At 52.3% G+C, this 13,596-nt stretch overlaps 2 protein-coding genes across 8 annotated transcripts in view; both read left to right on the forward strand.

The window, feature by feature from the left end:
• Positions 1 to 7,644, forward strand: part of RNF43 (ring finger protein 43) — a 46,621-nt gene extending 38,977 nt beyond the window's left edge. For 4 of the 7 annotated variants that reach the window (XM_058854367.1, XM_058854364.1, XM_058854366.1 and 1 more), the window contains one exon: positions 4,519 to 7,643. In XM_058854367.1, coding sequence (XP_058710350.1) covers positions 4,519 to 4,562 — 44 coding nt within the window. In that variant the 3' untranslated portion in view covers positions 4,563 to 7,643. Of the gene's footprint in view, positions 1 to 4,518 lie in introns of all 7 variants that reach the window. The other 3 variants (XR_009279280.1, XR_009279281.1, XM_058854368.1) reach the window with 3 other exon arrangements.
• Positions 7,645 to 8,181: 537 nt separating this feature from the next.
• SUPT4H1 (SPT4 homolog, DSIF elongation factor subunit) lies at positions 8,182 to 10,411 on the forward strand. The gene is made up of 5 exons (XM_058854684.1): positions 8,182 to 8,342; positions 8,600 to 8,706; positions 8,817 to 8,872; positions 9,037 to 9,090; positions 10,054 to 10,411. Exons 1-5 carry the CDS (start codon positions 8,265 to 8,267, stop codon positions 10,119 to 10,121), a joined length of 363 nt encoding a protein of 120 aa, XP_058710667.1. The 5' UTR covers positions 8,182 to 8,264; the 3' UTR covers positions 10,122 to 10,411.
• The last annotated feature ends 3,185 nt before the right edge of the window (positions 10,412 to 13,596 follow it).

Below are 13,596 nucleotides of genomic sequence, written 5' to 3' on the forward strand. Positions count from 1 at the left end.
AGAGAGAGTCACAATTCCCTTGCAGGATTGAGAGACTGCATAGATTCAGGATTTAACTTTATTAAGAGCAGAGGAAAGAGCACAGAGGTTGTGCAGGGCCTATGTAGAAAAGCCACCAAGCTGAAAACTTTGATTGACATAATGCAATCTCTGAGTTGTAATCACATTGGTTCTTTATCTTGGGTAAGGTATAAATCAATAGAGAAGAAGTAAAAAAGAGCAAAGAACAATCTCAATAGCCAGTCCCATGCAAGCAGGACACAAAACACAGACAGGGAGACCAAGGAAAAATGCATCTCTGACTCCAGATAAATGGCATAAGGCTAAAAATATAAGTGAATGAATTAGAAAGCCCAGCTTTAAATTAAAGTTTTGACATAAACTTTTCAGAAACCCAGTTTAAAAGAAAAGCAAACAGCGGGACCCTGTAATTCCTAGGTGAAATTACAGAGAGGAGAAGTATGTGTCTGTTCTGGTGGCAAGGAAGAGAAGACACTGCACTAAGGAGAGTGTGAAGTCCAGTGATGAGTGACACAAAAATCCCCAATTGCCCCCAAGTAAGAGGGTGGCATTAGGGTTACAAGACTTTGTCAGCACAGGCTGCAAAGGGAAGCCTACATAGACAGGAGAGTCTTAGGAGAATATTGCTAAAATAAGCAGTCAAAAGATGCTTTTGGGCACAGGGATCATCGACAGCCCCAGAAAAAGGGCTGGTCAAGCAGCAGGGCAGGGGGGACACTTGGAAACTGCTCTTCCAAAACCAAGGCTTGGCTGGAGAAGAAAATCAGAACAGAGCTGATGCCAAGTGAAGTGCAGAGCCATGGAGACAGGCCAGGGAATATTTCTGTGAACAGCTTGTGTAAAACAGACTATTAATGCAAATGTTTTCAGCTCCATCAGAAGGGAGAAGGCTGCCTGGGGTTCTTCAGACCTAGGGAGTAACATGGGTCTGAGGGGTGTCGGGGGCTGTAAGTGCAGAGCAGAAGAGCAAACTGCCTTTATTGCATAGTGATCACCAGGGGAGTGCTTGGGGAGGTTCTCACCTGGCACAGCTCTGTTCAGGGCAGGGGGGAGGATCCCTCACAAATCAAATCACCAGTTTGAGCACTTTGAAATACAGTGGAGAGTAACAAATTGCCAGGGGTACAGATTACCCACTGGGCACCCTGCAGGGCTCAAGCACACAGCTGATAAATCCTGAATGTGGACTGCAATCTCTTATCCATGCCCAGAGCCAGGAGGAAAAGCTGAGGGCAATATCAGCTGGAAATAGCTGAAGCCACAGAACGATGAGCCTGACTTTCCAGCCAAGCAAATCGTTAAAAATTCAAATACAGGGTCTGACTTGTAGGCACATGGCTGAATGTGAAAACTAGGGGAGGAGGCAGCCCAGTTTTTGTAGGGAGAGATAAAACCTGGCAGATCTTTTAGGGTAAGGAAGCTCTAAAAGGATAAAAGGGAATGTGCCCTCACAGGTAAACAACTCACTGAAAAAGGAGATGAGTGCAGGTCAGACTTAATAGAGGGGTATTACTCAGAGAACGTGAAAAGTGGAGTTCTCCAACTGTCTGAACCTTCCAGCAAGCTCATAAATATTCTGGACGAGGAGAGAAGATAGCAAAGTGTGTAAGGTATAAAATCCATCAGGATGTCAGCATTAAAAGTGGATACAGTGTTAGAGAAGAATCTCCTGCTGCTGAGCTGTCGGGTGAGAGAATGGTGGGTGAAATCCCCTGTAACAGCACAAAACGCCACACACGAGCAGAGCCCCTTTTAAGTAAAAATCACAACGTTACTGTTATCATTATTGTTTTTATTATTATCATTAGCATTAGCATTAGCTGGCTGGGAAGTATGTGGGACAAGCAGAAAGTGCCTTTATGCAGGTGTGTAAGTCTGTGGTGATCTCACAGCTCCTGATCACCAAAAAGGGTGGAAAAAGAAAGGGAAATCAGGCTTGGAAGGAGGGAAGAAAGGTATCTGGTGTAATCCCAGCAATGGGTTTTTCTGAGAAAATAGAATGGTGAGACCTTCATGTGGGAAAAAAAGTGATTAGCAGTGGATATGAAAGAGAGGATATGAAATTAGGAGAGCAGAGGAGAAGGCAGATAAGAGAGTACTTAGAACAAAGTAATTGATGGCATCAAACAGGAACAAGAAGCTTTAAAACACCCAAAAGGCAACACATGTTGTGTAGTGAAACTGGTGCAGATTGCCCAGGGGATGTAGATGCCAGAAGTAAAATGGTTTTGAGAGCCCAGATCAAGAGGTAGCAAATGCAGAGATGCAAATCCACCCTCTGGCTCAGGAAGTTCCTAAACCAGGGCTTCCAGAAGCTGCTGGTGCTCCTGTGGGACGCAGCACCCTCCAGGTGTGTGCTTACCTCACCCAGCTGCCAAGTGAGGCTGAATCTTGGTCCACAGCCCCTGGAGAAATTCCACTTGTGCAGGCAGTGCCATGTTCTGCCATCGCAAGGAATAATGCTCTGGATGATCCCAAAGAACCTTGCATGATCTTGGAGTTTATGTTTATGCCTCCTCCTTGAGCTCCTCCATCAGCCGTTCTTGGCGGGCTTTGCCTCAAGGTGCATCCCTGACTCTTCTGTTGCCTGGGAAAGGCCACACCTGGGAGTTGTGTCCCTGGAGAATCAATCCTGGAGCAATGCTAATGGATCCTCTTAAGGGAAGACAGACAACTGGCAGTGAATTCCAGCTGGATGGTTTCCTGAACCCGGAAAGCATCCCAGAACAGCCACATTACTGCAGCACAGGCTGATGAAATCCCTTGATTTCTCTCCCTGGGAAATCTCACCTCCTGCAGTGCACTCGACATCCTCCCCCTCTCCTCCCTCCCACTCATCCTGAGTCCCTTTCATGTCACATCTTTGATCTTTACTAGGGAGGGAGAAAGGGATTAGAGGGCAGAAAAAGACCACCCTTAATAGCCAAAGAACATGATTTCTGTGGTGTCATCAAGGTGTGCTCCAGGTCTGTTCCCTGCCATGGCCAGTCCAGCAGCCGAGGTTCTCCCACCTCTCCCAGTTCATGGTATTTTCATAGCACAAGCAGGGGACACTGATGCAGGCACAGCTTTCAAAAAATATTTTAGTAATGTTATTTGAGACTGAAGGCATGTGAACACAGAGGGCTTGAAGCTGGACAGTCTCTTTTTGGGTTGCACATAAGCTGGTGATAGAGGGAGCAGCTGGAAATGGCTTATTCCACATACTTGTGACACAAGTCACAAATGCAAGGTATGCTTAAACTCTGTCTTCAGGTACTATGACCATGCTTGCACATGTGTATACATGTATAACACCATGTGCATTCATTTTCCCACATTGATTAGCTACACTTTTCCAAGCAGAATCTCATTTGTTTGTTTTCTTCCCACATCTTTAATTTTCAAGGCTCTGCTCCTACAGCTGGTGATACATAATCAACAAGAATTCACTGTGACTGTTCTGAAAAGTTCTTTTAAATTGCCCTTGATGAATCTCTTAAGTAGGCATTTCTTTCCATTGATCTCAGAAACATTCAAGAAAAGGGAAATAGGAAAAAAAGGTTTGTATGCCTTTGCTGGGCTGTGCTGACGTTGTGTAAGAGTTCTGGGCAGGCTTGAGAGACATCTGGGAAGGGACCAGATGTGGTGTGTGTGACAGCAGGCAGTGACTTAGAAAGGGGTTGTCTGGAGCTGTGACTTGGGTGCACCTTTTTTAGCAGCCCTTTTGTTGGATGGTTCCAAGTGAACTGCTCAGCACCTGCCTGTCAGTAATTCTCTAGGCAGAAGAGGCTGGGGAAGAGCCTGGCTCTGAGCTGGGCTCAGAAGCAATGTGTACAACCTCTCCAACACTGTGGAACATGTGACATTGCTGTCTTGCATCCCTGCTCTCTGCTCTTATTGCCTGGAGTTTCAGTTGCCCCCGGCTCTTGAGATATGAATTGGTGTTACTTTCTGTTCCTAATAATTTTTGAATTCTGTACAGATTTTCACAAAGAACAAACATCAAAAAGCCTGAAAAGCAAACACCTAGTAGTGATGTGAATCCTGGGGCGCCCTTAGCTTGCCTCTTCTGAAATATATAAGGAGTAGCTTGGTATCTTAAGATTTTATTGTACTTCACCTTAGAGGAATAAACTGGCTGAGAGGTGTCCAGAAAACTCCCTCTGAAAAACTGGGAGAAACTTCCTAGAATCATGCAAAATCCTGAATTGGAAAGGACCCACACGGATCATCCAGTCCAGTCCAGTCCCTGCCCAGGACACCCCAACATTCCCACCCCGTGCCTGTGAGTGTTGTCCAAACGCTCCTGGAGCTCTGGCAGCCTCAGGGCCAGGACCATTCCCTGAGGAGCCTCTTTCAGTGGCTTAGTGGCTTTTTTAGTAGCTTTCATTTAGTGGTTTTTCCTGCAGCATGTGTTCTCTGGATTTCAGGGTCAAGGCCCCAGCCACTGCAGAGCCTGGGAATATTCAGCCAGGTGTAGCTGACACTTTTCTTTCTCCTTTTCTTTGAATGCAGGATCTGAAGAGGAGGTTCAGGATGTCCATGAACACTCAGTTTAATAAAACACTGGCCTGTTTGCTCGCTGGGAGCTGGAGTGGACACAGATGTTGATGGAGCTGCTCACATCTGGCTCTGCCTAGCCTGCCCTGCTGAGACACGGACTGCCAAGAGCAACGGGCTGCTCGTGGTCTCCTGACACGTCCCCACGCCCTGACGGTCACAATTAGAGCCCTGCTCTCCAGGCCCCATCTCCTCTGAAGGCACAGGCAGCCCCTCATCATCCCATGGCATCGCTCCAAGCCGGGCAGGGCTCCCAGGGAGAGCTCACCGAGTGAGTGCAAGCTGCTATTTTGGTGTGTTTATGCCACAGAAGGTTTTGCTAAACACTGCAAAAATAAACAAGCCTTCGAGACCAAAAGCTGCAGAAATTACTTTCTGTGGCCTGGTAGCTCCTGACTTCATTTCCTCACTTAGGTCAAAAGCCAGATTTCTTCAATTAACTTTTCCATGCTTATTTCAGACACAGGAACAAGCTATTCTCCATCTCACCGTTCACAGGGCTGCCCTGCAAGGTGCTGCTTCTGACTTCAGTGAAAAACCAAGAGCTCTCACCACTTTTGGTCACCCCAATGTCCCTCAGCTGACGCCATCTCAGCCACTGGCTGTGTTTGCCAGCAACGGGAGAGGGGAAGACGCAGGGACGTCAGCATTTCTGGGAATGAGCTGGGTCAGACTCTTTCCATTGCAAAGAATCCACCCTCTCATCTGGCAATGTGAACAAGTTTCTCACTCACCCTCTAACTCCTCCACCTACCCTCAAATAGCTCTCATGGCCAGCCCTGTTAAGAGCATATTTCAAACACATCTCAGATGTCCCTGTAACAGGAGTAATGGAAAATCCTGGAGTTCACATGGCTCCTGCTTCTCTTTCCTCTCATTGCCCCAAGACGCAGCAAAATTTCCCAGCAAAAGCCTCCATAACAAATGCAGAACAGAGCCTTATCCATCACCCAGGCTTACCTTCATATTCTGAGATTCCTGAAATCCTTCAAAAGGATTTTTCTATCTTTTCCAACATTCTGATGATTCAGGGAGAAAACTTGAGAAATCATCAGGCTCTGGTTTATTACTTTCCTCCTCCCCCCACCATTTATGAGTATTTTGGGTTTTTCTGAATGTCACTAGTTCTTATTTCCTGCATCTCATAATTTGCAGACATTCAAGCAAAATAAAAGCTGCCAAATTCAAAACAAATAGAACCTATGCAGCTTTCAAACAGCAGAAAATTCCTGTCAATTCCATTGCCCTAAATGATCAGTCAGGCCAGAGAATCAGGCAGATTCCCCTGTGCGCATTTCTGTGGCACCAACTGCTTCCAAGCACAAGGAAGCTTTGGTAAGGTTACAGCACTGGAGCTGAAGCTAACTCCAACAATGTGAAACTTGATGTAGGGACAGACTTTCCCATCTGCTCAGTAAAGTTTCCCGTGTCTTCCTTTGAAGCAGCTGCTTCTCAAGAGACCACTCTGGTGATGCAGTCCCAGTTCAGCATAGTCCTCTGTCTTCCTTTGTTGGTGGGAAAGCTTTTTACAGGGTTTGCTGCCCTTAATCCTCAAAAAAGGCATCTTTGCTAATGCTGCTAATCAGTCCCTGATAGTCAAGTGATCAATCAATAGCACTGTTTTAAAGCCAGCATTGGTCCCTTGTGCTCATTCCTTGTCTCCTGTGACCAGGCCCCTGTGGGACCTTTCCGTCTAGGGAAGAGCTGAATTTATCAAAGAACCCAGCAGAATTAGATTTAGACCTTTCCAGGCTCTTGCTTGTCCTACAGTGCAAGCAGAAGACACAAGCTCAGAAGTTTTCTCCTGTGCAGGGAAGTCAGTCTTAAACTAGAGGGGAAAGCCAGGAGCAGGTCTGGCTTCACCCCGTTCAGCTTTTCGTGCTCCTGGTCCGTGGCTTGTCTGAACCAGCTCCCTGGGTCCTTGACCATCCTGGAGGGCTCAGAGGCTTAACAGAGGGGATGGTCATGAAGTCAGGGTGCTCCTACTGCTTTTTTTAGGATTCAGGAAGGCAGAGAGCCTCTAGGGATGCATTTCACTGCTCAAATGAACAAGTGCAACTCTGAAGTCTTTTCTTTCCCTCCTTATCCCTAACAAAAGAGGAGATTTCTGAACTGTGAGCCACAAGCTTCTTTGGGAAAGTGGTCAGCAAAAAAAACTTGCACCCTCTCCACTCCCATCTGCAGTATTACCAGGCTGCCAGGGCAGCACCTGCTTCCAAGTGTGTCCCTTTCCTGACCTCAGGCTGCTGCTCCTGTTCACGTAGAAGATGCTGGAGTGCAGCTCTGCCTCGGTGGAGGCTCAGGGGAGGAGAGGGAGGAACTCTCTGGGAACTTGGGTTTGAAAGGATCCTCTTCAGTAGATGGATGGCTATCCTTGGCTGCCTGGAAAGGAATCAGTATCAGAAAATAGGGAATGGTTCCTCACAGTTCTTTATCTCTGCCTTCTGAGTGATGCTTTTTGAGTGTTCAGTGCCTGTGGGCTCCACCATGGAATTTCTCCAGCATCCCTGCAGTGAGACAGAGCTCATTTTCCTTCTTTGCATCCAAAGTCACAGCTGAAAACTGATGCAAGCCAGAGCTTCCCAAGCTCCCTCTATCCAAACTGAAGGTCCAGCCCTTCCCAGGAGCTCCCACCGCCTGAACTGGGCACATGGTCAGGCTGGCTGATTCCTCCCTTCCTGCACAAATCCCTCAGATCCTTTGGAAATGTGAATATCACTTCATTTTGTTGTTGCTTTTTGTTTCGTTTGGTTTTCTTGCTGAGTCTGGCCTGGCTCTCAGGGCTTGGGAAGAAATTAAGACCCGGGGGGAAAAAAAAAAAGACCACACACAGGAAAAAAAAAAAAAAAAAAAAAGAATACGTTTTATATATATGCAGAACTGTGTATTTATGTCAGATAAACACAAAGATGTGTGAATATGCTGATGTGCTCAGAAATATATTTATTTACTAATATATTTATCCATGTACCGGTCTGTTGCCTGTGTTTGTTCACACTGCGCTGGCGGAGCCCGCGGAGAGGGACCCGAGAGCGAGCCCGGCCGGGACAGCGCCCCGGAGACCCCGAGACCCCGAACGCTCGGGCCCGGGCCCCTTCCGTTCCCGTTCCCCGGGCGGATCCGGATCCGGATCCTTTCCCGTTCCCGTTCCCGTTCCCCGGGCGGATCCGTTCCCATTCCCGGGGCGGATCCGGATCCGGATCCTTTCCCGTTCCCGTCCCCGTTCCCATTCCCCGGGCGGATCCGGATCCTTTCCCGTCCCCGTTCCCATCCCCGTTCCCATTCCCCGGGCGGATCCGGATCCTTTCCCGTCCCCGTTCCCATCCCCGTTCCCATTCCCCGGGCGGATCCGGATCCTTTCCCGTCCCCGTTCCCGTTCCCCGGGCGGATACGGATCCGGATCCTTTCCCGTCCCCGTTCCCATCCCCGTTCCCCGGGCGGATCCGGATCCTTTCCCGTCCCCGTTCCCGTTCCCCGGGCGGATCCGGATCCGGATCCTTTCCCGTTCCCGTCCCCGTTCCCATTCCCCGGGCGGATCCGGATCCTTTCCCGTCCCCGTTCCCGTTCCCGTTCCCCGGGCGGATCCGGATCCGGATCCTTTCCCGTTCCCGTCCCCGTTCCCATTCCCCGGGCGGATCCGGATCCTTTCCCGTTCCCGTTCCCGTTCCTCGGCGCAGGCGCGGGGCGGGCCCGGGGCAGCCATGGCCGCGATCTCGCTGGAGACCGTCCCCAAGGACCTGCGGCACCTGCGGGCCTGCCTGCTCTGCTCCCTCGTCAAGGTGGGACCGGGAGGTGCTCAGGGACAGGGGCTGCAACAGGGATTTCTCCGCGCCGGCCCCGCTCCTTCCCCGCCCGGCCCCGGCCCTTCCCCGCTCCTTCCCCGCCCGGCCCCGGCCCTTCCCCGCTCCTTCCCCGCCCGGGCCTTTCTCCCTCCGCAGCCTCCGGGCGCTCCCTGGCCCTGGCCCTCCTTCCCGGGCTCCCTCCCTTTCCCGCGGCTCCCGGCTGCTCCTGGTCCCTGACACCCGTGTCCCCTTAGACCATCGACCAGTTTGAGTATGATGGCTGTGACAACTGCGAGACTTATCTGCAAATGAAGGGTAACCGCGAGATGGTCTATGACTGCACCAGCTCCTCCTTCGATGGGTGAGTGAGGCTGGGCCCGGCTCTGGTCCCTCTGGAGCCTGGGGACACCGAAGTGGCTCTGTGGGGTCACCCAGCAATGAGATGTCCCCTCACTGCCATCCCTCCCGCAGGATCATTGCCATGATGAGCCCTGAGGACAGCTGGGTCTCCAAGTGGCAGCGGATCAGTGAGTAATTTGGGAGCTGGAGATCCCTTCTCTAGAAACCCTCCTCGGGGGCAGTGAGAGCTGCTGGTTGGGCTGTGGCCCCTCAGTGAGGGGACATCTGCACAGGTTGGGGATTCCCACCTGGCTGCTCCACGTGGGGTAACTCAGGGTTTTCTTTCCTGCAGGTACCTTCAAGCCAGGTGTCTATGCAGTGTCTGTGACCGGCCGCCTGCCACAAGGTACCTGTGTGATGGAGTCAGGGTTTGGGGCTCTGTGAACACTCAGGGAACGTGACACGTGGGTGATGGCACCAGCGAAGGTGACTGCGAGGAGGTGCTGGACTGGAGAGGGAGTTTCAGGGTTCAGCACTGTACCTGCCAAAAGTTCATATTGTAAACTGCTGACTAAAGCCTGGCTATCAGAGGGATAAACTGGGATTAATGAGTGATTTGGAAAGTGAGCACATCTCAAACCATTCAGCTCCAGGAAAACAGGGAGTTTTGTTCATACAAAAGGGTTTTGTGGGATGGGGTGCTGTTGTGGCAATCCCAATGAGCACATCCCTCCTCCTGCACTGAGGGCTCGTGCCATGTGTGTTTACAAATGGAGTGGAAGGCGCAGAGGATTTTCTTTATCTCCGTAATGCAGAAAAGGCATCATCCATCCAGCTGAGTTCCTGCCCAGTATGTAGCCCCAGAGCAGTCGCCTAACCCAGGAGTGAATCCCAAACCCCTCAGGTGAAAGCTATGCCTGTGTCTGGAATCTGAGGTTCCTTATTTCTGCCTGAGCTCTGCATTGGGAAGAAGCTGGAAACATCATGAGGCCAGAAGCTGAGCCCTTCTGACACAGCCAGGCCTATCTGAAATACCCATGGTTAGGGTTTAAATGGAAGATCAGGGAAAGGTTCTTCTCACAGATGATGGTGGGCTACTGTACAGGCTCCCCAGGGGATGGCCACAGCCCTAAGGCTGGCAGAGCTCCAGGAGTGTTTGCACAACATTCCCAGGGATGCACAGGGTGGGATTGTTGGGGTGTCTTGTGCAGGGCCAGGACCATGGACTGCCATGTCCCTTCCAACTCAGGATATTCCATGATTCTTTAAAGGAAGATGATTGTCCAGTTGTATGTGACAGAAACACCAGATGTTCCCAGGGATCCTCATTCCAGGAGAAGACTGAAATATGTTTGTCTCCTTGCTGCAGGGATTGTCCGAGAGCTGAAGAGCCGTGGCGTGGCCTACAAGTCTCGGGACACAGCCATAAAAACATGAAGGGCCCTTGTGCTGCCTGGAGATCGCAGTGCTGCATGGAACAGGCGGTGGGCACTGCTCCAAAACCTCTGAGCTGGGTCTGCTGCCTCAGCTCCCCTCGCTGGGTACCTCTGGACTGTGCCACAGTACAGACCACAGACATTTACCTGAGCCTCGACACGGGGGGAGGGTGTGGTAGGGCTGGGAAGGGGTGTTCAGTCCTGATGCCCAAGCTTTCTTACAGCTGGTGTGGGAAAGAGGGGATTTGGGAAATAGCTGAATAAACAGTTCAATAAAACACTGCCTGGTCAGGGCTGGGTCCAGCCTTCACTCTGTCACTGGTTTCACCACTGTAGGGTGGTGAGGTGGAGGGGCTCACACTCGCCCCCCTGCCTGTGCCACACTGTTCAGAACCTGCAATTGTCACTGCTTGTGCCATGGGCCACATTCCTGCCTCAAGAGGGAGATCCTGCCCTGGCTGCGCTGGGTTTCCTTCCCTGTGGGAAACCTGCAGCTCCCAGCTGGATGGAGCAGATACGGTGATGGCCAACAGAGGTCACGGAGCCCTGGGCCTGCAGGTCCTGTACAAGGGATGCAGTAGCAGGATGGAGCTTCCAGGACCATCCACTGGCTGTTGCTGGGCTCCAGGGCAGGCAGAGCAGGACAAACCCATTGCTGGTGTGGCTTGGAGGCAGCACCAGGCCTTGCACATGAGAGGGGTGGACAAGCAGGGGTGGAAACACCACCCAACCTTCTATTCTGGGGATCTGACTGTTAAAAGTGTCAGTTTAGCGTCTGTAACACTTGAACTCCTGCGAGATTTGGCCTCCTTAGCTTGGGTTGTTTTGTTTCAGTTCAGCAGCAGCCACCGATCATGAAGGGCTGAGTCCTTGATCAGTAGTTGTACTCTGAGCTCCAGAAAACGTTTCCAGGTGCAGATCACCTTTTGTGGGAAGAGCTGGGAGCACGTCAGCCCCTGATCTGGGGGTTGGACCCTCCTGCTGGGTAGACAGAGCAGCAGGTTCAGTTCTGCTGTCAAAAGGGGGAGTTGACCACGACTTTCACACAGCCCTGGAGAAATCAAAGCCCTTGAGCTGCCTGGTGAATCATCCTTCAGGCTTTCTGGGTTGCAGTCTGGACAGGAGATGGACCTTGGGAATTCCCAGTGGGTCCGGCCTGTGGGGCAGAGGTGTGACTGTCCCGGCAGCCCAGGGCCTGCCTCTGCAGCATGCTCAGGTTTAGGCATTCTGGACATGGACCTCTGGACTCTGGAGGGCAATTCTGGTCCTGCTGTGCCGTGAGGGGCACAGGGTGACCTGGGATCCCCCAGATGCATTCATCCCCTGTGGAATGGTCTGGGAAAGCTGCAGCCAGGGCTGTCTGGGCAGCCCAACACGTTCAGGATGGAAGGGAACAAGGAGGATGAAATGGTGGCTCATTCTCCAGCTGGCTTGAGATGGGTCTGGGCAGCAAGGGTTTGGCTGCAGCCAGGCTGGGAGGATGTTGGATGACAGATCCCCCCCTGCCATGCCTGGTCCGGGGAGCCTCACACTGGCAGTGCCACGGGGTGGCAGCACGGTCGTGTACTGGAGCTGGGGAAGTGCTGAGACCGACTGAGGCACAAGATCATTTCCTGCTGTTTCACAACACCTTTCCATCCAACTGCCTTCCCTTGGCTGCAGGGAATTTCCATGCTAGAGCTGCTCCAAGGCTGGAGCCACATCAGGACCCAGGACCCTTGTCCCCTGGCTCATGATGCAGAGGAGGTGACGAGAGGACCCTGCACAGGACCCCGAGCAGGATGGGCTGGTTTGGCTGGGGTTGCTGTGAGGCCGAGGCTCCCTGGTTCTTATCTCCCTTCCCGGGAAGCTGCAGTCACCACTCAGGGCTTGGAACTTTGCTTAGGAAATTGTCCCCAGGGAGCAGTGTGCACTGTCACTGTGCCTCTGGGGGGAACAGAAACCCTGCAGAGACCTCACCCCTCGCTAGCAGCCCAAGGGCCCGGGGATATGAAAAGACTGGCAGGAGCTGCAGGGCAGATGCAAAGGAGCCACCCCCCTGAGGAAAATGAAGGTGGTGGTCCTTGACAGCCGCAGCTCCTGTGCCCGCAGCGCTTTTCCAAGAACACAGCGCCTCTCACCAAGCTGCTCCCTGAGCCCCTTCATTCCCTGCGAGCTCCCAGGCTGGGCCCGCACCGCACAGCGCACAGCGCACAGCCCCGGTGATGCTCTGCTCCTGCAAGGCTCCCAGAAGCAGCCCTTCAGTGAGACTCCAGCCCCGGAGCTGTCTGGGGTTTGTACCAGCAAGAAAACAAACGATGCAGAGCTTTATTCGCTGCAAAAAGTAGGGCAGGGAGCTCTCACGTTGAAGAAACTGGAGGAAAAATGTGCGGCAGCAGCCGGAGTGGGAAATCGGGAGAGAAAAGCGTCAGCGGGCTGGGAGCTGAGATGAGTCAGGACAGCTCCTCCCCCTGCACCAAATGACGCTCAAATATTTCAGGCAGGCCCGAAAATGCTGCAGGTTTGGCATGTGAGCAGCCTGGCAGCTCTAGGCGGTGAGGCCAGGGCAGCGGGGCAGGAAACACGAGCCGGTGGATTTTTCTGGGGCTTTTGAGAACCGATACCCCAGCTCTCCCGCGGAGCAGAAAAGCGACTTTCCAAACCGCAGAGCCCTCGGTGCCTCTGCAGAGGCAGCTGCCGGGAAATGCCTGTCCCCACCTGCGCGGGGTCCTGCCCACAGCCGGGTCACAGCAGCCTCACTTGGGCCAGCCGGGCTCCAGGGGAAGGGGGACGTGAGTGAGAGCACACTGGATCCTGCCAGGATCTGTAAATGGCCTGGAAAGGGCACCTGGAAATGGAACATCCACTCCTTGTGAGCTCAGGGCTGTCTGCAAAAAGTCCTAAATTGCTTCATGGTGGATACCTCCAAACCCACGGGTCTGTCCACAGAGTTTGTGTCCTGGAGTCTGGTGTGGGGGTCCTAACCCTCCTCTAGACTGAGAGCTTTCACCTCCCTGGTCTGCTCCATCATGGGAAGGGAGATGCCCATGGTTGGGAGGGGCAGAGTGGAATCTCAGCTCAGTAGTGGAGGTGGCTGAGGGTGCTGAGGACACGTTTCCTGAGGGCACATGGCAAAGTGAGAGCACAGCTGAAGTTCAAGAAGGAATTTGAGAATCTGATGGTATCTCCCCATCCCCAGCTCCCCCAGACGCCCTGCTGCATCCCAGGCGGGACTTGTCCTTCCCTTCTCCCAGCCAGCTGCATTTCACTCAGGCTGATGCTGGTGCTGGGCTGGAAGGGGCTTTTCCCCTCCAAGGGATGGTCCTTCTGTATGGGCAGCTGCAGAAGAACCACTGAGTGCCCAAACAGAGCCCTGGGACTTGTTCTGGGGAAGGACATTGCACCTCTGGTCCCTGGGTGTGTGGTACAGGGAAACACACTCTGTGGCTGCAGGATCCATCCCCTTGGCCAGGTGGGGGCTTTGGAACGGCACAGCT

This window comes from Poecile atricapillus, chromosome 21, assembly GCF_030490865.1.
Source record: "Poecile atricapillus isolate bPoeAtr1 chromosome 21, bPoeAtr1.hap1, whole genome shotgun sequence".
NCBI lineage: Eukaryota > Metazoa > Chordata > Aves > Passeriformes > Paridae > Poecile > Poecile atricapillus.

Bases quoted from the DNA above. Each gene is read 5' to 3' on its own strand.
- SUPT4H1 (XM_058854684.1), top strand. From the start codon at position 8,265: ATGGCCGCGATCTCGCTGGAGACCGTCCCCAAGGACCTGCGGCACCTG. The intron at 8,707-8,816 runs GTGAGTGAGGCT...TCCCTCCCGCAG, and splicing joins ACCAGCTCCTCCTTCGATGG to GATCATTGCCATGATGAGCC. The intron at 8,873-9,036 runs GTGAGTAATTTG...TCTTTCCTGCAG, and splicing joins CTCCAAGTGGCAGCGGATCA to GTACCTTCAAGCCAGGTGTC.